Source organism: Hibiscus syriacus, unplaced genomic scaffold (assembly GCF_006381635.1).
Source record: "Hibiscus syriacus cultivar Baekdansim isolate YM2019G1 unplaced genomic scaffold, ASM638163v2 tig00111098_pilon, whole genome shotgun sequence".
Lineage (NCBI taxonomy): Eukaryota > Viridiplantae > Streptophyta > Magnoliopsida > Malvales > Malvaceae > Hibiscus > Hibiscus syriacus.
The window spans coordinates 177,347-205,229 of NW_024062983.1; the positions used below are offsets into that span (position 1 = coordinate 177,347).

Here is a 27,883-nt window from a genome sequence, read left to right on the forward strand (position 1 = left end):
CATCTATCATATCATATAGACATATATATCTCATAAATCATTTTCAGGTATTCACTTATCTTATATAACATAACAATTTAACTCTATTAACAAGACATCACACTCCTCACCCTATCAGATCAGAAAATTTTCCACTTTATGTTGGCATAAATACTTTTTCAAACACTTTTGACTTCGTTTTTAGCCTATAAACGGCTAAACCGTAGCTCTGATACCATTAAATGTAACACACCAACCCGTACCCGACCCAAATACGAGTCTAAGATGTCACATTGACTTTTAAAAACAAAATTCTTAACAAACTACAGAACCTTTGAACTTATATTAAGAAAAACAATTAAATTATGCTTCATTATAAAAATTTAAGGCAAAAACGTATCTATGAACAATACTATACTATAATATCCCAAAATTCGATTAGTGACTAAAATGAGAATTTTGAAAGATTTGTGCTCAATTTTGAAATAAGTTAAAGTTCTGGGATTTAAGTAAAGAATTTTGATGATTGATTAAATAGCATAGATGGATAATTAAAGGGCAATTTAGTCTTTTCAGTTTAAATGATATTTTTTCACTTTAAATAAGAGTTATACAAGTGGGTTTTGGGAGATTTATGGAAGCCTTCTTCTTCTTCCCGTAGCTCAAGCTTAAAGGTAAGTTTGATTTGTAACTGTTAATCTCTTGAATTTATAAGTTGGTTTTGAATCTTTTGGGGTTATATAAGCTTAAGGAAAGCTTATATAAGCTTAAAACATCAAGAAGAGAGAATTATAAAGAAATTTCTATTAAGAGTTTAGAAATTAATTTTTGATATATAATGGTTTTTGAAATTCTAAGGATGAATTTGACTTGTCCTCAACTTAAGTAAGACATATAAAGTGTTAGAATTAGATTTAGATCATGTTGGAATTTGAGTGAGATTCTTGAATTCTATGTGGAGGATTGGATTTTTAAGTTTTAGAGGTATTAAATGGGTATTAATTAGTTTAAATAGGTGTATAAGATTTAAGAATATTAAAGGAGGTGAAAGATGAATAGTTGAGCTGAAAAGAGAGTAAATTTCGTGCTTAAAATTGAAGTTTTGGGTTGTGTGCATCTATGTATCTTCAAGGTGTATCGATGCACTCTCAAATAAATGAACATCGAATATAATTAGTGCATCAATGCATCCCCTTAAGAATAAAACATCGAAGGTGATTTGTGTACCGATGCACAGGTAGTGCATCGATGCACACGTTAAGGAATGCATCGATACATTGCAGAGTGCATCGATGCATACCTTTATTAAAAGATGAAAATAGCTTTCTTTTAGCCTAAGAATCGATATTTTAGAATATATTAATTAGTATAATGATATGTATCAATATATTACTATGTAGATTCAGAGCTTAAACAAGTTCCAGAATAATTACCCAGTAAGATCGATCAGGGGAAAACAAAGAAATATAGGTGAGTGCATACTAGTGACCTGTAGTTTTTAATGGAAATAAGACTTGCGATGAGTCTATTTCCTAGAGTAATATGCATGAAGTCATGAACATGATTATGTGGTTGTTATGATTATATGTGCTATATGTGATTATATGTATTACATTAATTGTATGTATGCATGACTAAAGATATTGATATGCTTTGTATATGCTATATGATTTGTGTAAAACATTATTATGTAATAATGGAAGAACGTGAAATAAGTTATATGATAAAGACATAAAGAATGAAATGAACATGTGACATAAGCTATAAGTTAATGAACCACTGATATATATATGTGGGTGAACATAAGATAACCAAGTATAAGTCATATTATATGGTATAAATGATTACACGAGAAAGGTTAAGAGACTCTATGAGTATAGTATAAATTTGAGGGCATAAACATAAGTAATGATACATAAGTTATATAGGGAAGATTTATATACTTAAAGGAAACTATGGGTTATGAGTTATAAAGTGAAGAATAAAAAAACTTTATGAAAGAGTGTTATAGAAGTCATGGAAATTGAACTAAATAAATAGATAAAACTAGTATATAGATGATTTATGTGAGTGAAAGGGGAAGTGAGATAAGATAAGTATAAACTATGTATAGGATAAAATGAGACTATTTGAACTTGTAGTATAAACTTTATAAAGGAAGACTTAGGTAAACTCAGTATATGATACAATTATAGAGCATTACTATACAAATTATATTAAAGAGTATATATGAGTATATAAGTAAGTTTATAGGTTAACGATAGGACATATAAGATTATATAAATGTATGATAATATGGAAAGTGAACTAAGTTTAATGATGTTGAACCCTATGAGTAGAAGTTATGTGATTATAAGTAACATGATTACATGATCACAAGATATGATACGTGACATGAGATATATGAAAGAGAAAGTATATGTCATATGAAATACTATATGACTATGTGATTATATGAAAAAGAATATAATTATATGTGATAAGCTTTCTGATATGTGAATCATATGAAAATGTTCTATGTGTAAGTGAACAATGTGTCTATATGTATATGTGATATGTGATTTATATGACAATGAGCTATGTGAAAGAACTATGAGACTATGTGTATATGTGAATGTATGATAACATAAATATTAATACCCGTGTTGTGTGACATGAAAGCTAGAGGTATAGTTGGCATGCCAAGAGTCGAGGCTCTACGCTATCCTTCGGGACATATATGTATTCTTTGGAACATGTGTGAGGTCTTTTGAGACACATACTTGATCATTGGCATATGTATATGATTTTTAAGGAATTTTCTACGTGGTCCTTAGGGACAACCTTATATAGCACTTCGGTACATTTCTACGCGGTAGTACGGTGTAATTCTACGTGACACTTCGGTGCATTTATACGAGTTGTAGTGACAGTATTAGTGCACAACCTCTATAAACTCACATATCTATAGTTCTCACATGTATACATGGGCTAATAAAGAGATAATTGTGAAAACAATGTATGTAATATATATAAATGATGTGTGATATGAGTTGTATGACATGATATATGTGTGATATGGGTGATTGCATATGTTACATGATATACATGAATATATGTTGATGTATATGTAAATGAGTATAAATGACTTATATGATGATATAAGAATTTGTTATAAGTTATAGAATATGAACGTAAGAGATCATATGAACAAGAAATAAGAGATATGAAGTATAGTAGTATAATAAAAATATAAATTATGACATGTATGTGCACAAGTATGTAATTGTTATATGGAAAAAGTATATGAGTTGTATGATTTGATAGCATAAAACAATCATGCATGATTAGTGGATATGAATTTCATTAGATGTATTTTTATGCCTCACTAAGTCATCGACTTAGCGTGTGAGCGTTTCACACGCAGGTTACAGAAAGTGAACATAGAAGCTAAGAGGAGCAAGACATGTCATCATCTTTCTTATAAAGTTCAGATCAGAAAAGAAATGTTTAATATGTATTTTATTCTTTTAGATGTAGTTGGCATGTCATATAAACGATTTGAATTGTATATGCTCTGATAAGTGTGGAAACTTTTATTTTTAAATAATAGTAAGTTTTCTTTAACGGGGATTTTTCATTATTTTGAACAAGTAAAGGTTTAAAAGTTGATGTGATACCTCAGACTCGGATCCGGGTCGGATACGGGTTGGGGGTGTTACATTTAATGGTATCATAGCTAAGGTTTAGCCGATTCGAGGCTTAAACTGAAGTTAAATGAGTTGTAAAATATGTACATGCCAAGACCAAGTCAATAATTTCTGATATGATAAATGTAAGAAATGTACTGTCTTGCTAATAGAATAAGATTAGTATGATATAGTAGAAGTTTAATTATAATAGTTTCGAAGTGAAGTGAGAGACAATATTCCTGATTGTAATGGTAATTCACCTGCACCGGCCATGCAGGAGGAAGAACAGACACCTCAGGAAGTGCCTCATAAGATCAAAGACTGATTTCAGAAAGTTGAAATCATATTAGAATAATGATAGAAGGTTTTCACAGGTTTGAATCAAAAAAGTGATATGAAGTATTCTTATTATTTCGTGGATAAGATAGAATATGGTGAACAAATGTCACCATAAGAAAGTTAAAATATCTAATAATGTGGATAGAATAAGGGTTTGCATTTTATATGGAAAGAGTTAGCGTTGACTAACTAGATTATGTGATGGAAAATGTATAGAAATTTAATATTTTGAGATGTTGTCAGGATAAGACAACAAAAGATGAGGTGGATCGGGATACAATTGTATATTTTGAACATAATAATGTGACATAGTGAAGAAGATGAGGATTCGTATGTTTGAGTAAAGCTAAGGATTGATAAGAAGAGTTTAAGAATGTGTACATCAGTGATCAGTTTATAAGATAAAGGAAGTTAGAATGTTGAGTTGGAACAATGGAAATTACATGGTGTATGAGAATAAATGTGGATTTGATAAGTTAAGTAAACTATTGCTGAGATAATTCCGACTGAAAAGAATGTATATGAATGGTTCGATGAAGGTTTATGATTTAGATTGGAATAATTGGTGCTGACTAACATAATTATGTGATGGTAAGTGTATTAAAGTTAAAAGGATTAGAAGATGATGTCAGGGTAAATTAACTAAGTATGGTGTGAATTGAGACATGATTATGTATTTTGATCATGGAAATGTAAGGTAATGGAAGAGACAAGAGAATAGTAATGCATATGAATAAAAGTGTGGGTTGGATAAGTGAGTAAATTGTACTGGTTGGATTTCAACTGAGAATATGAATATGATTAGTCTGATTATGGCTTATGCCCTAAATTGAAAAATTGTTACTGATTAATTGTGATAGTATGGATAATAAAGTTATAAGATTTGAAGAAAAGATAAAGTTAAGTTAATCAAGTATAATGTGGATTTGGATATGGTTTTGATCATATAGATATGATGTAGGCAAGGAAATAAGTATTTGTATGTTTAAAAAGGGGTTTTGAGGAAGGAAATACAAGTACAAGAGATGGTAAAGAATGAGGTTTATATAAGTAAAGCAGATTATCAAAGTTATGAAGATGCGATGAAGATCGATAATCAGAGATGAGTATAAATGATAAGAAAAAAATATGTGAACATTAAAGAAAATATATGATATATGTATAAGAAGATTTTGATTTTGAAGGAATAAAAATAATAAAGGGATAGGAAAAGTCAAAGATGGAGTTTAAAAGATCAAGTATGACAAGAGGTATATTGAGATATAAGTTATAAGTTTGATATTGAAATAATACAATTTTCAATTATTAGAAGAGCGAGAATGAATGATTATTCTTTGAACAAATACATGAGGATTACATGAAAAGATTGTGTGTATAGTAACATAGACAAGGATTAAGAAATGAGCAAAAGCTTGATTTATGTGCAAAACACATAGAGAATGGTGAAAAAGATAAATTGATCTATAATATTGAGGAATAAGGATTGGGGTTATTGTCTATATAATGAATGATATTATATGGACTTATAAAGATGTGGACGTATATTAAGAATTGAGTATGAGAAAATGGTAAGTTGCTAGCGGTAACAGGAAAGATTAAGAAATGGAAGCAACATGAAAATATTTGAAGGCATGATATTATAAAGGTATGCAGTGAAAATTCGAGGATGAATTTTCTTTAAAGGAGGGGAGATTTGAAAGTTTTGTGCTCAATTTTGAAATAAGTTAAAGTTATGGGATTTAAGTAAAGAATTTTGATGATGGATTAAATAACATAGATGGATAATTAAAGGGGCAATTTAGTCTTTTTATCTTAAAGGATATTTTTCCCTTTAAATAATAGTTATACACGTGGGTTTTGGGAGATTTCTGGAAACCTTCTTCTTGCTCTCTTCTTCTTCTTCTCGTAACTCAAGCTTAAAGGTAAGTTTGATTTGTAACTGTTAATCTCTTGAATTTATAAGTTGGTTTTGAATCTTTGGGGGTTATATAAGCTAAAGGAAAACTTATATAAGCTTAAAACATCAAGAAGAGAGAATTAGAAAGAAATTTCTATTAAGAGTTTAGAAATTAATTTTTGATATATAATGGTTTTTGAAATTTTAAGGATGAATTTGACTTGTCCTCAACTTAATTAAGACATATGAAGTGTTAGAATTAGATTTAGATCATGTTGGAATTTGAGTGAGATTCTTGAATTCTATGTGGAGGATTGGATTTTTAAGTTTTATAGGTATTGAATGGGTGTTAATTAGTTTAAATAGGTGTATAAGAGTTAAGAATATTAAAGGAGGTGAAAGATGAAGAGTTGAGCTGAAAAGAGAGTAAATTTTGTGCTTAAAATGGAATTTCTGGGTTGTGGGCATCGATGCATTTTTAAGGTATATCGATGCACTCTCAAATAAATGAACATCGAATACAATTAGTGCATCGATGCATAAGGAGTACATCGATGCATCCCTTTAAGAAAAAAAACATCGAAGGTGATTTGTGTACCGATGCACACGTTAAGGAATGCATCGATACACTGTAGAGTGCATCGATGCATACATTTATTAAAAGATGAAAATAACTTTCTTTTAGCCTAACAATCGATAGTTTAGAATATATTAATTAGTATACTGATATGTATCAATATATTACTATGTAGATTCAGAGCTTAAACAAGTTCCAGAACAATTACCCAGTAAGATCGGTCGGGAGAAAAACAAAGAAATACATGTGAGTGCATACTAGTGACCTGTAGTGTTTAATGGAAATAAGAGTTGCGATGAGTCTATTTCCTAGAGTAATATGCATGAAGTCATGAACATGATTATTTGGTTGTTATGATTATATGTGCTATATGTGATTATATGTATTACATTAATTGTATGTATGAATGACTAAAGATATTGATATGCTTTGTATATGCTATATGATTTGTGTAAAACATTATTATGTAATAATGGAAGAACATGAAATAAGTTATATGATAAAGACATAAAGAATGAAATGAACATGTGACATAAGCTATAAGTTAATGAACCATTGATATATATATATGTGTGTGTGTGTGTGTGTGTGAACATAAGATAACCAAGTATAAGTCATATTATATGGTATAAGTGATTACACGAGAAAGGTTAAGAGACTCTATGAGGATAGTATAAATTTGAGGGCATAAACAGTAATGATACATAAGTTATATAGGGAAGATTTATATACTTAAAGGAAACTACGAGTTATGAGTTATAAAGTGAAGAATTACAAAACTTTATGAAAGAGTATTATAGAAGTCATGGAAATTGAACTAAATAAATAGATAAAACTAGTATATAGATGATTTATGTGAGTGAAAAGGGAAGTGAGATAAGATAAGTAGAAAATATGTATAGGATAGAATATGACTATTTGAACTTGTAGTATAAACTTTATAAAGGAAGACTTAGGTAAACTTAATATATGATACAATTATAGAGCATTACTATACAAATTATAATAGAGAGTATATATGAGTATATGAGTAAGTTTATAGTATGATAGACATATAAGATTATATAAATGTATGATAATATGGAAAGTGAACTAAGTTTAATGTTGTTGAACTCTATGAGTAGAAGTTATATGATTATAAGTAACATGATTACATGATCACAAGATATGATATGTGACATGAGATATATGAAAGAGAAAGTATATATCATATGAAATACTATATGACTATGTGATTATATGAAAAAGAATACAATTATATGTGATAAGCTCGGTGATATGTGAATCATATGAAAATGTTCTACGCGTAAGTGAAACATATGTCTATATGTATATGTGATATGTGATTTATATGACAATGAGCTATGTGAAAGAACTATGAGACTATGTGTATATGTGAATGTATGATAACATAAATATTAATTCCCATATTGTGTGACATGAGAGCTAGAGGTATAGTTGGCATGCCAAGAGTCGAGGGTCTACGCGGTCTTTCGGGACATATATGTATTCTTTGGAACATGTGTGATGTCTTTTGAGACACATACTTGATCTTTGGCATATGTATATGATTCTTAAGGAATTTTCTATGTGGTCCTTAGGGACAACCTTATATAGCACTTCAGTGCATTTCTACACGACACTATGGTGTAATTCTACGTGGCACTTCGGTGTATACGAGCTGTGGTGACAGCATTAGTGCACAACCTCTATAGACTCACATATCTATGTTCTCACACACGTGTACATAGGCTAATAAAGAGATAATTGTGAAAACACATGTATATAATATATGTATATGATGTGTGATATGAATTGTGATATATATATGTGTGATATGGGTGATTGCATCTGTTACATGATATACATGAATATATGTTGATGTATATGTGAATGAGTATAAATGACTTATATGATGATATAAGAATTTGTTATAAGATATAGAATATGAACGTAAAAGATTACATGAACTATACGAGTTGTATGATTTGATAGCATAAAACAATCATGCATGATTAGTGGATATGAATTTCATTAGATGCGTTTTTTATGCCTCACTAAGTCATCGACTTAGCGTGTGAGTGTTTCACACGCAGGTTACAGAAAGTGAATATAGAAGCTGAGAGGAGCAAGACAGGTCAACATCTTTCTTACAAAGTTCATATCAGAAAAGAAATGTTTAATATGTATTTTATTCTTTTAGATGTAGTTGGCATGTCATATAAAAGATTTGAATTGTATATGCTCTGATAAGTGTGAAAACTTTTATTTTGAAATAATAGTAAGTTTTCTTTAACGAGGATTTTTCATTATTTTGAACAAGTAAAGGTTTAAAATTGATGTGACACCTCGGACTCGGATCTGGGTCGGATATGGGTTGGGGGTATTACATATACGGTATGAACAAAACCATGAACAGTAATGAACATTACCATAGACAGTGCTATAGTGCATCAATATATTGCTACAGTGCACCGATGCACTAAATTTCGAAGCAAAATTGTGCATCGATGCACTGCTACAGTGACTTTCGTAAAACGTTCATAAAACTCGTAAAAATTTAACCGTTCATTACTATACATTTACATTTACATGAATACGTTTAAAACATTACAAAACTTTATCATATGATTTTACAAACCGATTAGAACATATAGGATTTAAACCTTTATTTATATGCCAACCTTTATTTTTTTTACAAAATACATACTATACATTTCTTTTATGATCTGATCTTTGGAAATGAGGAACTGACCTGTCTTGCATAACTCTTATCAATCTTCCTCTTCTCAGAACCTACGCGTGAAACAATAACACGCTAAGTCGTTGACTTAGTGAGGCATGAAAACATATGATATTACTCTACTCATATCAATGCATAAACAATTAATACTATCATATCATAAAAAACCATATCTCCTATTGTATAACCAATGCACACATATACATAAATCATTAACATACATATTAGTACTCATATTACTATCACTAATTCCTTTTTATCATGTAATCATATACTGTACCTTTTTATACTCATCATCGGGCATCCATGTCATTTCACAACAGAGCACACATAGTATCATATCAAATTATTATTTACTCTCTTTAAAGACCATGTATTAACCAATGTATACTTTTGAGAACTTAAGGTATGTGAGTACATTGAGGTTGTGCACAATTATGCTGTCACCATAACTCGTATAAATGTCCCGAATGACCAGTCCATAGATTTCGAAGAACCTAGGTAATCAGTCCATATGTTCTGAAGAACATAGGTAAACAGTCCATATGTCCCGAAGAACATAGGTAAACAGTCCATGTGTCCCGAAGAACATAAGTAAACAGTCCATATGTCCCGAAGAACATAGGTAAACCCTCGACCCTTGGCATGCCAACTACACCCCTAGCTCTCATATCACATAACATGGGCATTATCATTTATAACAGTTCACATTACTTATTCATATCATTTCTCTTACAAACACATATCTTTTCTTTTCAGTCACGTATCAAATGTACGTGTAATCATTGATCTCATAATTACATGTTCCTTCTCTTCTGTCACATACCACATGTATGTGTAAACATATATCTAATATAATATAACACGTATCACAAATGCATGTATTCACATAGATCATTTCATATGGTTTTTATCATTTCTCATTTGTTCATGTAACCTTGCATGTCATATCAAGTAACATATATCATATGTTGCATTTTCACGTAAGCATGTAAATCATGTAACATATAATAATATACATCCATTTCTATGTACTAATGCACGCATAGTAATCACATAACATTTTATAAGTTACTTCTTACCATAGTAACTCTATCATTGGCTCATCGCAAGCCAATGCTTTATCAATCATATAAGTACAATTTAAATTGCACTCACCTTAGCCTTGCTTTGATTCGATCTTAATTCTTTGATTGTTCCGAAACTTGTTTAGGTTATATATCTACATAAACATAATTTCCGAAATGATTATCAAAAGCCTAAACCTTATAACTTGGTATTAATAACTTAGGCTAATTTAATAAACCAAAATTTCATTTTTCCTTTAGGGGTGTATCGATGCACTATGGGTGCATCAGTACACAAAATAGCTTCGAAATATTCATGCATTGATGCACCTTCAAAAATTATCTTAGTGCATCGGTACACACTCATAATGCATCGATGTATCTGCCCATAATAGACTATTTCATCCGAAAATCATCAACACTTCACCCAAATTTTCATGTATAAAATCCTTATTATGCTACTAAATTCATCTATAACAACTTTAACAAATTTCTATCATTCCAACTCCTTATAATCTTTTATATTTCATCCAAATTCTTAAGGCTAAGAATCATACCAAATTTTTCATGTTATCCAAACTTTAATTTAACACTTATAACTTCTTATTCACACCTATGACAAGTCAAATTTAGTTTCAAATTCAACTTATCAACTCTTTTCCAAGAATTCACTTAAAAACCCATTTTCTTTAATCTTTAATAATTTCTTCATCTTTTGATTTAAAGATAACTTAAGCTTTCCTTAAGCTTAGTTATCATCTAATGATCAAAACTCACTCTTAAAATTAACAAATAATCAACAAAATAGAAAACTCACCTTTGATCTAGCTTGGGCACGTTGGAGAAGATAAGAAGATGAAGAATGAAGAGTGAAAAAATTTCTGGAGAAATCTATTCACCTTATTCCCATATATATCATTATTTTATTCATTTCTAAGTCAAATGACCATTTTGCCCTTTAATTCCTTTAATAATTACTAACAACTTTTAGGAAATCTCTACTTAAATCATTGAACTATTCAATTATTCTACTTTTATCACCAAATTCTGAAATTTTACAATTTAGTTACTAACCCGGTATTGAGGATGTTACAGTATACGTCTTAAAATCAGTTTCCGTTTGTTCTAAATAAAACTAGACTGATATATGAATCCAACAATATAAAAATAATCCCTAATCATTTTTGTAAAATTTATGGTGGTTTTCTAAACTTACTGTTCAGAGCACAAATTTAGGCAGATTTCACCAATTTGCATTTTTGGCTTATTCACTAATTCTATTAGCTCACCAAATGCACATGTATGCATAAACCATAAATCACATAGAAATTAGGAGTCACTTCTTACCATAGTAACTCCTTCAATGGCTTACCGCAAGCCAATGTTCATTTGATAACATAAATACAAATTAAATTTGCACTCACCAGGTATCTTTAGCTTGTAAACCTTCCTTAGAGATTTACATTTCATCCTTAAGCTTCTCTTTACATTTAATAATGTTTGATATTGATTTCAAACACACAATATAAATGAGAATTATTACAAAACATATACAAATTCAAACCACATGTTAGAATCTTACTAACATAGGCAGACATTAGAAAATAAATTCATAAAAATCTCCCGATGCTCATTTGATACTAATTTCATGTCACAATGTAAATGTTGACCTTAACACTTCTAATTGACCAATCAACTTCCTTTTTATCCAAATTTCACATAACATTTCACTTAAGTTCCCAACTTTTTCATATTTATGATTTGAACCTCAGCTTTTACCAATTTGCATTTTTAGCTTATTCACTAATTCTATTAGCTCACCAAATGCACATGTATGCATAAACCACAAATCACATAGAAATTAGGAGTCACTTCTTACCATAGTAACTCCTTCAATGGCTTACCGCAAGCCAATGTTCATTTGATAACATAAATACAAATTAAATTTGCACTCACCAGGTATCTTTAGCTTGTAAACCTTCCTTAGAGATTCACATTTCATCCTTAAGCTTCTCTTTACATTTAATAATGTTTGATATTGATTTCAAACACACAATATAAATGAGAATTATTAAAAAACATATACAAATTTAAACCACATGTTAGAATCTTACTAACATAGGCAGACATTAGAAAATAAATTCCTAAAAATCTTCCGATGCTCATTTGATATTAATTTCATGATACAATGTAAATGTTGACCTTAACACTTCTAATTGACCAATCAACTTCCTTTTTATCCAAATTTCACATAACATTTCACTTAAGTTCCCAACTTTTTCATATTTATGATTTGAACCTCAACTTTTACTAACTTTGCAAAATAATCCAATTTCACATCCTAACTTCAATTTCATCACTCAAACATTAATTTTCAGCATAGTACATCAACTATTTCATATTTACACATTAACCCACAATTTTTTCATAATTATCGAATAGGTCTCCCAACTTTCATAAAATTAAAAAATGGTCCTTGTAACTTTCTAAGGCTTGAAGAATCATTCATACTTCATTTCCAACCCTTACATAATTTTTCCATAATTTTTCTCACTTCTTAAAGCTTAGCCGAATATAAAGAGTGTAGGGTTTCATGATTTCACTTGATTCAATTCGACTCAGCGTGAAATCAACCTCTATTCAATATTTCAAAACCTCTACAATTAAACCTCTAACTTAATTTCATCAAATCACATATTTCTCCAAATTTAGGGTTAGAAGGAAACTTATATACACATGTATAGGTGATTTTAATCATCAATCAAGCTTGGAAATGAATCTACAACCTCAATAATCTCAAAATCCATCATCAATTCTTAAAACCCTAACATGAACAATTTCTATTTAACGGCTCGATTCAAAATCCAAAGAAAATTGCTCAAAATGAAAAAATAAATTTTTTATTACATGTTTCATGGGAGCACGAAATGGAGGCTTGAAGATGAGTTTGTCTCATGAAATTTCTAAGTAATTTCATGTTAATTTGTCATTTATTAAGCTTAAATGAATTTAAAATTCATTTAATGTGAAATGACGATTTTACTATTAATGAATCCTCATATTTACATCCATACCAAGCCACATAAGCCTTATCATATTTGCGAAGTCAAATATGGACAAAATATTATACCTTTTATTATTTTATCCAGGCAACTTTCCTAAAATTTCAATATTGTTGCTTTAATCTAACGATCTAAATTGAACATGAGAATTAATTTTCAAATTCAACGATCCATATTATTTTTCATCATTTTAAAATGTGGAAATAATATTTCTAAACTTAATTTAATATCCTTCAATTTTCTCAAAATTTCTATTCAATCTGATTTATTGAATTTTATCGGACTTTAACACTTTATAGCTTTTAACATAAATCTCGGATAAAAAATTTGTTTACCACCAAATCGTCATTTTTTGGTGAAATATTCATTTATGGGCCCCAAAAAACCTAACTTTTGTAAATTTTACTTTTTTCCCCAAAATTTTGAAAAATACCATTTTGGTCCTTTAACTTTTTCAAAATTTATACTTTGATCACTAAACTTTCAAAAATCACATTTTGGTCACTAACAAAAAATTGGAGTGTTACAGATTTCACCGTGAGATATAACACTATTTTAATAATCATACCTTGAATTCAACATATCCTCTCTGGTTTCAACGAGTCATCGGTTGTTTTACTGGATGGAGGTTCTTTGAATCCAATGCAAATTAGTTAGAATTGTAATTGATATTGAGCTCAATAAAAAAATTGATTTATTAATGTAAGTTTTGTTTTAGCGAGTTTAAGATCAGAAGGTTAGGATGCACGTATTAATCCATTAAATTTCATGTTAAATGGAATAATATGAACGAGGATGATTATAAGACGAATTGAGTTGAGTATTCGATCAGTTCAATTGATCTGAGAAACGCATTTTTCTATTTAAATTTAATATGAGTTTAAAAAAAATATTCAATTTGAAATCTGATCCCATTTATATATGACTTAATATAAATATAAAAAGTATTTTATTGACAAAATAAAAAGTTGAAATAAAAAATTAAAAAATATTATAATAATTATCTCTAAATATAAATAGATTATACTATAATTTTAAATCAAATAAACACACATAAATATATTAAAATGATCATCCAGCTCAGTTGGTAAAGCACAACGTTCTTAACCTTAAGATCGTGGGATCGAATTCTACGGAGGGCATTTCATAATTTGGAGGTCTCTTACGAAAGCTGTTCTATAATTTTAAATCAAATAAACACACATATATTAAAATGATCATCCAGCTCAGTTGGTAAAGCACAACGTTCTTAACCTTAAGATCGTGGGATCGAATTCTACGGAGGGCATTTCATAATTTGGAGGTCTCTTACGAAAGCTGTTCTCAACCTGATGTTGGAGGTAGCCTACTATCTTACTTCCCTCTTACCCCATACATATGAAAAAAAATAACAGCCATTTAAATATTGATTCGCAATTCCAACTTTTATATACATGCCCTCGAAAAAACAAGAAGAAATGCAGCTAGAGTGGCATTTTGGTAGTTGTCTATGAACACAAAGGGCAAATATAAGAACATAGTGTGTCACAACCCCCGGTAATTAGCATCAGTTCCTATTTCGCCGCCATCCTTTTAGCTCTCCTCTTTTAGCATTCCTGATCTCGTTTTTTCTTTCTCCGATAACAAGCCCCAGCAAAAATATACAAAATTAACCACACGCCTTCCGATACCCAAAACTTGGAAAAACCAAAGCCCATCGAACAAAAACTTGATAAAGCAAGCGGAGATGTGGCGCTGTGTTTCTCGTGGACTTCGAGTTCCATACTCGAAGGGATCAGTTGCCAGTGATTCTCTCAGATCTCGCATGTCCAGATTCTTCTCCACTGATTCCGTAATGTTCTTTCTTTCTCCCTTTAGTTCTACGGTTTTTGGACTCCTTGTTTGTACTTTCATTTCCTTTCCTTTTTGATGCTTTGAAAATCAAAAGCTGATTTTCTTTTTTGCTCCCGATTACGGATTTTCTCGGTAGATCTTGATTGGTTTTATCTCATATGTTAGTGCTTGGACTGTTTCGCTGATGAGAAAAGGAATGCATGCAATCTACGCTTTATTCTCTTAAATCATCTTTGATTTAGCTCCTTTTTATTGACTTTTCTAATATTATGTAGAAACAAATACCATGTCGAACTTAATCTTAGTTAACATCTTATTCTAATGTGATAAATTTCCGTTTTCTCTCATGTTGATTATTTTAGCTGCGGTCACGCAAATGCATATATTTTTTATTGTTTGTAAAGTACTATGTGCTCCTCTGATCATGGACGTTTCGTGGAATTGATTTAGTTATTATAAAAAAATTTACAAAAAGGGGATTGTGTTGAACATTTGCTATTTTTGCAGGGAAAATCCCCTTATACAATAGTGGATCATACCTATGATGCAGTGGTGGTTGGTGCTGGTGGTGCCGGGCTGAGAGCAGCCATTGGTCTTTCAGAGCATGGATTTAATACTGCTTGCATAACTAAACTTTTCCCAACTCGTTCGCATACTGTTGCAGCTCAGGTTTCTAGACCTTTGTTGCTCGTGATTATGTGTTATGCTGTTGTTATTATTCAGGGCATGCATGTGTACGGTTACTATAGAATAATAGGACTCATAGTTACAGATTTTATGGGCATACTGGTTCTATGATTTAGTGGGTTTATGTAGATCGTAATTGTCTCTTGCTGTTGTTTCCTTCCTCATCACGGATATTTGGGTGGGTTGCACAATAACTGGTGTTCTCTTCTCCAACTGAGATTGAGAAAGAATTTCACCAAAATCATTCTTATTACCATTACTGTGGAGCAGGGTTTTAAATAGAAGTCCGCAAATGCGATAGCGCCTGCAAAATAGCTGTAGCGCTGCCTTCCGATATACCCGCTATACTCTCAATAGCTCCCGCTATGGCCGCAATCGCGGTAAACACGACATTACCGAAAACACGACCACGACTGCGATTTGAATCCCTGCTGTCGAGTGTGGGCTTCTCTTATTGTTCTTCAAAGACAATAACTTACCACTCCTATACTTTTCATATTTGATCTATTTTTGTCTTTTTCATTTTAAAGTGTAATACATGGGTATTTGAATTTCTTATTTCGATATTGCTTTATGAGACATACCACACTTCTCCATATTTCTATATAAAAGCAAATTCAGTTTTTATTTACATGTTTAAAGCACAGTCTCTAAGGGAAGTTATGAGATAGATGGTGCCTTTTTCCTTTCCATTTGAAGATTATTGTCTCATTTGTCTGTCGGGACATTTCTGTTCAGGGTGGCATAAATGCTGCTTTAGGAAATATGAGTGAAGATGACTGGCGATGGCACATGTATGACACAGTTAAAGGAAGTGATTGGTTAGGTACATGACTTGTTTGAGCTTGTATTTCTTGTAATTTTATAGGTGTTACAGGGAATGTAAATAAGTATATGTTTTTTCTCGACATTTGATCATGTAAGAATAGATTATTTTTATCAGCCTCTATTCTCAAGTAAGTTACATGTTTCCTTTAAGTACACTTTTGTCTTGTCTGATGTAGCTTATCGTATCTCCGTGCATTCATTGAATTGGTTGTCATATCTGTTGACCTTTTACCCTTTGAACTCCATTCAAACTACTTACAGACAGTAGTTGTTTGCCTCCCAGTGCAATATGGCTGAAGCTAAGGTATAAGAGATATGCCACAGACTTGAACTTTTATGTTGCATTAAGCTACCTATTTTACTTGCATTTTTATAGCATTGTGAAGTACCTTTTTAACAATCATTTCCTCTTCATCGCATGTTCTAACAAAAGAGGTTGTACTATTGTAGGCGATCAGGATGCAATTCAATATATGTGCAGGGAGGCTCCAAAAGCAGTGATTGAACTTGAGAATTATGGCCTGCCTTTTTCTCGAACAGAAGATGGGAAAATATATCAGCGAGCTTTTGGTGGTCAAAGCCTTGACTTTGGAAAAGGTACAAGTACATAAATTTGATAATTGGGATTAGTGAGAGAATTCTGATCTTGGCTTCTTGGTGTTTTCTACCCTGACCAGGTGGACAGGCTTATCGTTGTGCATGTGCTGCTGATCGAACTGGACATGCTTTATTGCACACCCTCTATGGCCAAGCTATGAGACATAATACCCAATTCTTTGTGGAATATTTTGCTTTGGATCTGTTGATGAATAGTGACGGTAGGTGTTAGAAGGGAATTTTAAAAAAAATTCATCAGGTGTATCATGGTACTTTTGTTTGCATTGGTTACCTGAGGCTGTCATTGCATATTTATCATCCCTTGTTATTGTTTACCTGTTGACAATTTTAAGTTGTACACTTGTTTTCTTCATTTTGATCTGCATTCACCTTACCACTTCATTTTCTGTTGTCACTCATGTTTGTGATAACAAGAGTTGATTGGTTGTCTTGTGCAGGAAGCTGCCAGGGAGTGATAGCTTTGAACATGGAGGATGGAACACACTACATCGATTCCAGGCTGCTAACACAATTCTGGCCACTGGGGTATTTTTATCCCTGATATATATATATATATTATTAAAAATGGATTATAAAAATAAATAGGACCTTTACATTTGCTGTTTCTTTCTTTCAGGGTTATGGTAGAACCTTCTTTTCAGCAACCTCAGCCCACACATGCACTGGTGATGGAAATGCTATGGTTGCACGGGCTGGGCTTCCCCTCCAGGTTTCTTTTATTTGGAACCCTGAAATTGGTTTTTGAAACCTCTTCCTTAACTATCTCTTTATCTGTTATTTCCCCTTTGATTTACTCTTCTTACAGGATTTGGAGTTTGTGCAATTTCACCCAACTGGAATCTATGGGGCCGGGTGCCTCATTACTGAAGGTTTGTGCCTATTCCGCTTCTTATGAAGTGTGGTGTTATGGGTTGAGATATTCGGTTACATTATATAGATAATCATTTCATTTTTCCTTATTGAATTCAATTTTTATTGCACCACTTGTTGAGAGGGATTAATTTCTAAGTTCCATCTGCAATTTGCAGGGTCTCGTGGTGAAGGTGGAATTCTTAGAAATAGTGAAGGTGAACGCTTTATGGAACGGTATGCACCTACTGCTAAGGATCTTGCTTCAAGGGATGTTGTTTCGAGATCTATGACCATGGAAATAAGGGAAGGTCGTGGTGTAGGTATGATTCTCTCTTCATTGCTGACATTTCTATATTTCAGAACTAAGCGTCATCTGTATTTTTTCCCCTTGAAGAGTTCATATGAGGTTGGCACTGTGCAGTGAGTTATTGCAATATGGTGCTTGTGGTTTAGAATAGGTGATTGGTTTTTTTTTCTGTCATTTATGTGATTGTTTAGTCATAGTTTTGTTAAGTTTTAGATGTTTTTGGCGACGTATGTGCCATGCCATAAGAAGCATATTTTTGTTTCTAATGTTTTGTGATGCAGACGGTTACCAGTTCCTGCAAGCTAATTTGAACTCATGTTACTAATTGTGATCTTATATCCAATAGGACCTTTGAAGGACCATATCTATCTCCACTTGAATCACTTGCCTCCAGAGGTGCTCAAGGAGAGGCTTCCAGGTATCTCTGAGACTGCTGCCATTTTTGCTGGTGTGGATGTTACAAAGGAGCCCATCCCAGTCTTGCCTACTGTACACTATAACATGGGTGGAATTCCAACAAATCATCATGGCGAGGTGTGATATTCAGATGCATAGATGCATTTAGATGTGATCCTCAGTACAAATGCTGAAATTTAATTGTGTTTTTCATTTAAGATATACACAAAGCAAATGCAAATTGATGTCTGTATGATCTTGTAACTGATAAACTCATTTAAAAATGAAAGAGATTGCAATCCTATCTGAAAATAAAAACATGTTACTCTGGGTTCTTCAAATAATCTCGTCCAGTAGTCAACTATTTGTGGTTTTAGCATTGCCATGATGCATCTTTTGCTGAATAGCTGGCTCGTCTAACATAAACAATTTTGCTTTTATTCTCAGGTAGTTACTATCAGAGGCAGTGATCCAGATTCTGTGGTTCCTGGACTAATGGCTGCTGGAGAGGCAGCCTGTGCATCAGTTCATGGTGCCAATCGGTTGGGTGCAAATTCCCTTCTTGACATCGTTGTCTTTGGTCGGGCTTGTGCCAACCGAGTTGCAGAGATCAATAGGCCAGGCAAGTTGTATTGCATTCTTTTGTATACAAGTACCTTTGCCATTCATGTCTAAATGTTAATTCATTTACTAGTTACTTTCAGGGGAGAAGCAGAAATCTTTGGAAAAGGAGGCTGGTGAGAAAACAATTGCATGGCTCGACAAACTAAGAAATTCTAATGGTTCTCTTCCAACTTCAAAAATTCGATTAAATATGCAACGAGTAATGCAAAACAATGCTGCTGTGTTCCGCACACAGGAGACACTAGAAGAAGGTGTGTCATGCTTCTTGTTAATGTTGTAGCTTTGCCCCTTCTATTTTTCCGTCATGTGTCTTCCTCCTGCCTTTCGGTCTTCTGCATGTTCCTTTTTGCTTGCAAATTTAATCTAGCTTTATGTTGCTCATAAGATGCCTACTTGATGGAACCAATATAAGTTAACACTTGGGGAAAACCCTAACTATGTCTTTCTATTTTTTAGGTTGTCAGTTAATAGATAAGACATGGGAAAGTTTTCATGACATTAGCTTGAAGGATCGCAGCTTAATATGGTCAGATCGGAGGAACTAAGATGTTTGTGGCCAAGTAATTCTTGTAGTTTTAGTTCGTTTTATGAACTTCATTTTTAAAATGTTTTGCAGGAACTCTGATTTGATAGAAACCATTGAGTTAGAAAATCTTTTGATAAATGCCTGTATCACTATGCATTCTGCTGAAGCTAGGAAAGAGAGCAGAGGAGCACATGCTCGTGAAGATTTTACAGTTAGTTTTTGCCTTTTTTTTTAGTTTGGTTGAGTCCTTTTTGCTTAGCTTTGGTACAATAAGGTTTTTTTCTTTTATTTTGCAGAAAAGAGATGATGAGAACTGGATGAAGCACACATTGGGGTAAGTTCCCTTTCCATTGAAAGAATACAATGTAAACATGTAGATTGGTTATCATGACAGTTGGGTGGATGTGTTCGTAGGGAGAACAGGTTTCTGTTATTAACAAACCTCGTATAATCCTGATTTATAGGTTCCTTATGTTTGGACTTTTAAGCTATTGAGTCTCATTTAGAATATGAACCTTATCGATTAAAAGAAATTATTCTTATAAAAAAAATAATAAAAGAAAATTGTAGGTCGGGAAAGTCATTTCTATATCAGTTTTTGTTATAGAATGTTCCTTGCAGTAGAGAACATGATTATGATTGATAACGAGAGGTAGTGACTTGAACCGGGTCAAATCTAGGTTTTTTATTATTGGTATTTGCAGAGTGATTACAAGTATGGTTATTCTTGCTGTTGATAAACATCTATTATATATTCTTAGTGATTTTATAAATTTTAAAAAAGATGCAAATCACTAAACTGCAGCATTATTTGTTTCTCTCCATTTTTTTTTCTTTTTTTGGGGGATGGGGGTGGTACCACTTTGAAAGCTCCCATGCACTGGAGGGAGTGGTTTTTGGCTGGACTCTTGAGTGTGGTCATTAAATCACTCCCCCAATGCAGTGAAGGTGCCTTGCACCATGTTCCCTCAGGGAGACTAAATCTATCCAGAATGTCATGAAGTTGATTGTTCACAAATTCTACTTTGGTTTGCAGCTATTGGGAGAATGAGAAGGTGAGACTGGATTACCGGCCAGTTCATATGAACACATTAGATGATGAGGTTGAGTCATTCCCACCTAAAGCTCGTGTCTACTAATCTGTGTGCCTTTATGCAAATGGTTAAGAGGATCCAATAATTCAGCATGGGGTAAAGTATGACGAACGGTGGTGCAATTAAATATTTGTAAGCACTATTTGTGCCATTCATCAATCTTGGAACTTCTGTGATTGAAAGCATTCAATAAGTTTCAGTTTGAGTCAGAATTTTGTAATTGTATGTCAGCAATAAGGTTATGGTTGCTGAATTCGTTCATCTTATATATATATATATATACATACAGTGTGACCTCTTTTTTACTTCGAACTGGACGCATTTCAAAGTTGCTTCGTTTCAAGGCTTTCAGCTAGCCAACTTCCCCAAGCCATAGTTCCCTAACCCCTTTCTCTAAACCCACCCAGGAGGTAAAAATAATATCGAAACAAGCAACCCCACGAACACGAAATATCAGAACGAGCTAGTCTTAACTAGGGTTGTAAATGAGTCGAGTTCGAGTATTGTTAAGTTCGACTCGAAAACTCGCGAGTTAAAAATTATCAAGCTCAGCTAGAACTCGAAACATAATATTGAAATTCGACTCGAACTCAAAAAGGCTCGAACTCAAAAAAATTTCAGGAGCTCGATTGAAGCTCAATTTTGAGTTCGATTTAAGCTCGAATTCAAACTCGAATTTGAACCTGCAAAAATCTTATATTACATTTAAAAATGTATTTTTAAAAATTTATAATTATCAATAATGTATTTTTAATATATTTTTAATAATGTAATTTTAAAAAATCTAAAATTATAATATAACATTTCTTTCGAGTAGCTCGCGATATTTTCGAGTCGAGTATTAAGTAGCTCGTTTTAGCTCGTTAAGAATTCGAGTCGAGTTCGAACTCGATTCGAGTTCATTCTATTCGAGTGTTGATTGAGCTTTGACCGAGTCGGTCTCGAGTAACTCACGATCTGTCTTGACTTATTTACAGCCTTAGTCATAATCGTGATATTCCAAGTAGTAACTTCTTTACGTAGATGAAGGCTAGCAATAGATATTAGGTTTTTTAAGAATGTCAATTATTTTTAAAATAATGCTGCATTAATGAAAATTATAAATAAAAAATAAAAAATGTTTTGACACCCCCAACAATTGCTGTAGAGTTTCTGGTATCTGTATCAGTTCCATCAAGAAGAGCGTCTAAGATTCATAAAACTAAATAAAACCACGGATCTTTAGAATGTGGCCCGATACACATTTTCCTTTGGCAATTCACTGTACTAGGATCATCTGGTTCCTGATTCAAGATTAGAAATCCAAGGGTTTAGGGTATGGAAACAAAATAAGGTGCCTAATTGTTTTGGATTAAGATGTGGGGGTTGGAAACCAGTCGTTAAGTTGCTAATTGTGTTCTCTCTCTTGTTCAAACCATCACTATCGAGGGAGACAACAGATGTTATCACTCCAACCGATTCAAGTGGGTTGCTTGTCATTGCTGGTAATGCAATTAAAACAATAATTTCTATTATCTACTTGTTAAAGACTTTAGGAGGCGCTTTAAGAGTTTTTCTTAGTAGTCGTACTCATCCTTCTTCACAATATCATCCTTTCATTGTTCCTTATAATTTAACTTGATACACCGAAATCATTTTTTCTTCATGTTTTTTCTCTGTTTGCCATGCCTTTTTTATTCAATTATTAAAAAAAATAATCTCGATCGAGTTTCACTTATTTATGATATTTGTACAAAATCTAGAAGATTATATTTACTCTAAGGGTGCGTTTGGTTCACGGAATGTAAGATTATCAGTGGAAATGTAAGATTACCAGGGAATAGGGAATGTTTGTATTTTGTGTTTGGTTGGCTTAACATGAATGTAAGATTAACGTGTTTGGTTAAAGGAATAAAAGATTATTGGAATGTATATTTGACCAAATTGTCCTTATTATATATTTGTTTTTTTAACAAGTTGGAAAATATTTATATATTTTCTTTAAAAAAATTAAACTCATAAAATTTATATAATTTTTTTACAAAATTGAAAATATAAAAAGGTTTAATGAAAGGGTAAAATTTAATTTTAACCCCTGAACTTCATATAAAATTTTAATTATAGATTTTTTTTTGTAAATCTAAAATAGTTTAAGGATAAATTTATAATTTAACCTTCGTAGAATTTTTATTATTTAATGACAGAAAAATGATATTTAAAAAAATTAAGGGCATTTTAGTCCAAAACGTCAGGAATCTAACAATACCTAAGGAAAGGGAGGTAATGACATTCCCGGTAATATACCCCAAAAAATTCACTATTAGTAATCTTACATTACCGGAATGAGATTCTCGGACTAACCAAACGGGAGAATGTGGATTTCATTCTCATGAGAATCCCACATTCCCCCATCCAAACACCCCCTAAGGGTAACATTCACTTTCAAGGTTACATTAATTCCAACAAAATTATTTTTAAGACAATAATTTTATTTTATTATTTTTATTATTTACTTCTTAATGTTAACCTTTTTGTTTTACAGCATTATCTATTTACCAACAGTCAATACATTAGTTTAGAAATACTAATCATTATAACCATGACTAAAAATAAAGTACATATATACATTATGAATTATAAAATTGAATGGTAAATACAGTTTCCCTTCGACAAAAAATACAGTGCCCGCTGTCACTGTTTGTAACCCACTTCTGGGTAATCTTTGGATGATGGGGAATCCACTTAATTGCATGTTTGAGTGAAAGATCCAACTTTGTCATCATTTCCCAGGAAATAAGAAACGTTTGGGATTTCACTTTACTCTCTGCCTTTCAATTTTCTTATCATTGTGTGTTTGCTACTGATTATCTCTTCTTATTTGTTTGGAATTTTGAGGGTTTGTAAATTTGTGGTTTTAGGGGGAAAAAATATAATAAGATCTGAGGTTAGAATTAAGATGTAGAACGTGGATATTTGGTTGATTAAACAATACGACGTGTAGATGTTTGAAAATGATTTTCTTAATATCATTTTAAACTCAAACAGTAATAATTTTATTTAAAAAAACTATTGCAAATGAAAACAAGGCCAGACCATTATCGATGAACAAAATATCAAATCAAGTGTTTATTTTTTTTCTGATATAATTAATAGAAAAAAATTTGACATTGATTTTACGTGGACGATGTTGTCCAAAATAGAAGTCAATCAACATCTTCAACGGGAAAAAATAAATAAGATTGAAGCGATCCACGTCTCGTAAGTAATGATAAAACTAATGAGTAATGACAGAAGACTAATCATAAAAATTGCAATGTAATTATATAATAAATAAATGCCATAATAACGTATGAATGTGGATTCAAGCCCACATTATTAATAATAAAAAAATAATATATGATTATTACATATACTTGATTCAAATTTTTAAATTTTTAACTTTTTTTTTTGGATAATTGATTTCTTATTACTCAAAAGAAGCAACGAAAGCTGCTACAGCAAGCGCGATACAAGAAAAACCACTTTCACAAGAGATACCCCACCGACTACAAAGGTTCCTATTAACATTGTCAACCATAACAATACTCTTACCCCGTAGCTGAACAAAAACTGCATCTTTAACTACAAGCAGAATGTTGTCAACCCCTCTAGACTTGTCTTGAAACAATCTGTGATTCCTTTCTTCCCAAATAACATAAATATGTGTATTCCAAGTAAGCTTAAGAACAATGGAGAGCAAGGATTTACCTTTAAGCTTAGCAATCGCCCACGCAATCTTATCCTGCCAGCATCCAACACGCCTGCTCAGACCACATAACCTCAAAATAGCCTGCTAATTATTTTTAGCAAGCAATCATTCCAAGAACAAGTGGTGAACAATCTCCAAAGCACTTCTGCACACACCACAACAGTCATCAATCTGCATGCCCCACTGCAGCAACCTGTCACCTGTGGAAAAGCGACCCAATAACGCCATCCAAGAGATAATACCATGCTTTGGGATATGCAAAGGAAACCAAACTAACTTTTGCCAAGGAACCTTGACATCCTTACCCTGATCTCCTCCCAAAGCAGTATTCACTACAACATTAACACTCACATTTGCTAAAACAGCAAACGCTTCCTGTCTTAATCCCATCAGCTTTCGAAGGCTCTAACTGACATTCATCCCCACTTCAACTTGCTAGAAATATGTCCCTTTCAAAACATAAGCATGCACCCATGCAACCCAAAGAGAACCCTCCCTAGCGAGAATAGTTCTTATCAATTGAAATTTGCAAGCTTTATTCCAAGTTTTAATATCGCTAACCCCAAGGCCATATTTTGATTTCAAACAACAAATATGGCTCCAAGCAACTCGAGCACCACTAGCTACAGTGTTAGAACCTTTCCAAAAGAAGCGAACACAGAGCTGTTCCACCCTCTCAATGATAGCTCGAGGAAGAATAAGTTGTCGACAACAATAATTAGCAATACTAAATAGAACAACTTTAATGAGATGCAAACGACCAATATAGCTAGGATGTCTATTGACCATTGAGCCAACCGAGCCTTGACTTTCTCAATTAGCCCCAGACAATCTTTTTCACTAAGCCTCTTGGTCACCAAAGGTACCCCAAGGTAACGCACAGGTAAACAGACTAGCTGGAAACCAATGATAACTTGCATAGTTTCTCTTTGCATAACCGAGACTCCTAAAGTAAAAAGTTCACACTTCATCACATTAAGTTTCAAGCCAGACAAAGTATAGAATTCATCCAATACACATTTAATACCAACAACAGAATCAATAGTGCCTCAGAAAAAAATAAGCAAATCATCTGCAAAAGATAAATGTGTAGTCAATCCGCATACACTTCAGGTGAAAAGCAAATACTTTCCTCTTAACAGTCATATTCAAAATGCAGGATAAAATATTCATTGTTAAGACAAAGAGCAAGGGGAAAGTGGATCCCCTTGCATAACCCCCTACCACCCTTGAAAAAACCTGCCAAAGCCTCATTAAAAGAAATTGTGTACCTTGTTGTAGTGAGACAAGCCCCAATCCATCCCAAGAACCTACTAGGCAAATCCAAAGCCTCCAAAACACTAAGGATGAAGTCCCAACTGAGAAAGTCAAATATTTTCTGAATGTCAATCTTGAGGGCACATCTAGGAGAGAGAGAAGATCTAACATAGCCCTTCACAATCTCTTGAGCGAGCAGAGTGTTATCAACAATATTGTGGCCTTTCACAAATATAGTTTGATTAAGGGTAACCACATTAGGCAGAATATAAGTAAACCTTCCAACTACGATCTTAGTAATTGTCTTGTATACAAAATAATAACAAGAGATTGGCCTGAACTACTTAACCGTGCTTGGATTAAGAATCTTTGGAACAAGCATAATCAAGGTAGCATTAAATGCAAGCAAAAGATAAGAGGAATCAGAGAAATGTCTTAAAGCAGCCACAAAATCACTACCCACAATTGTCCAAACCTTCTTGAAAAAATAAGCAGTATAGCCATCAGGGCTATGAGCTTTGTCATTGCCTTGGCTAAAAACTGCCTCATTTATTTCTTCATCAGTAAAATAATCTATCAGATAATTACCAACTTCACTAGGTAAAAAAAGTTGAGCAATTCCTTAAGAAGACCCATATCACAACCCAAAACATCAGAATCATGAGTTTCAATCTGCCTAGTGAAGTAATCCACCACCTCATTTGTCATAGCATTAAAAGTTTCCAACCGATTGCCATTTTCATCAACAAAAACCCGAATAGTAGCCTTTTTTGTCTTAGTAGCTACAACAGAATGAAAAAAAAAATAGAACCATGGTCATCTTCTTCTAGCCACTGCACTCGAGCTTTCTCTTTATAAAAAAAGTTTCATATCTTTCTAATGCAAACAGATCCTATCCAAGTTTCACTTCCCTCTTAGAATCAATACCAGTACTCTAGAGGAAAGGTTCAAAACCTACTGAGCCTTTAATTTTGCCCTCTTCTGCTGAACTTTCATAGAAATATCACTATAAAAATCTTTATTCAACTCTCTCAAGCACCCCTTAAGACACTTCAAATTCCGAAACATGATTTGTTAAGGATCACCTGAGCTTGAACTTGCCAAGAACGCTTGACAATCACAAAAAATTCAGGATGCAATACCCAAAAATTGAAGAACTTAAAAGGTTTTGGCATGTTTGCAGGAACCTCATTAGACATCTAAACCATAGCAGGGCAATGATCTAGAACTCCTAGAGCAATAAATTCAACAAATGAACCAATAAATTGATGCAACTAGTTAGGGTTAATGAGAACCCTGTCAAGCTTCCTAGCCAAGAAATTTCTATCTTGCTTATTCGACCAAGTAAACTTAGGGCCAAAGAAAGGATGATCAACAAGCAATACATCCTCAACACACTTTTGAAAGTCCCTAATATCAGAGTTGGTATAAGCTCCTAAAGTTTCATTATCCGAACTCTCAGCATAATTTAAAAAAATGTTGAAGTCTATTGCAAGCCAAGGGAGGCCTGAACAAGCCACTTAACTCCCTAAGCTGTTTCCATAAACCTCTTTTAATAACGGCGCCATTACTACATAGATAACAGTTAAAAAGAAATAGTAACCTTCAACACAACCAACAAAAGTAACTGATTGATCTCGAACCTGACAAACAGAAAAATTAAGGCCTTTCCTCCATAGAACTCAGATCCCACCATTATCTGAGTAAACTTAGTTAAAACAATAATTCCAATCAGAAAATCTGCTGCCAATAATACTCAAAGAACTATGCTCTTTAGCCCTAGTCTCCATTAGACACAA

At 32.6% G+C, this 27,883-nt stretch overlaps 1 protein-coding gene across 1 annotated transcript; it reads left to right on the forward strand.

Annotated features, from left to right (window-relative positions):
* Nucleotides 1-14,931: 14,931 nt before the first annotated feature.
* On the forward strand, nt 14,932-21,353 carry LOC120153144 (succinate dehydrogenase [ubiquinone] flavoprotein subunit 1, mitochondrial-like). Its single transcript, XM_039165144.1, is given in 17 exon segments — nt 14,932-15,166; nt 15,676-15,837; nt 16,594-16,681; nt 17,134-17,280; nt 17,361-17,501; nt 17,739-17,779; nt 17,782-17,826; nt 17,918-18,010; nt 18,107-18,170; nt 18,330-18,473; nt 18,807-18,994; nt 19,304-19,478; nt 19,561-19,731; nt 19,937-20,006; nt 20,097-20,217; nt 20,303-20,340; nt 21,043-21,353. Coding segments are annotated over 17 exon segments (1,896 nt in total). The 5' UTR covers nt 14,932-15,061; the 3' UTR covers nt 21,146-21,353.
* The last annotated feature ends 6,530 nt before the right edge of the window (nt 21,354-27,883 follow it).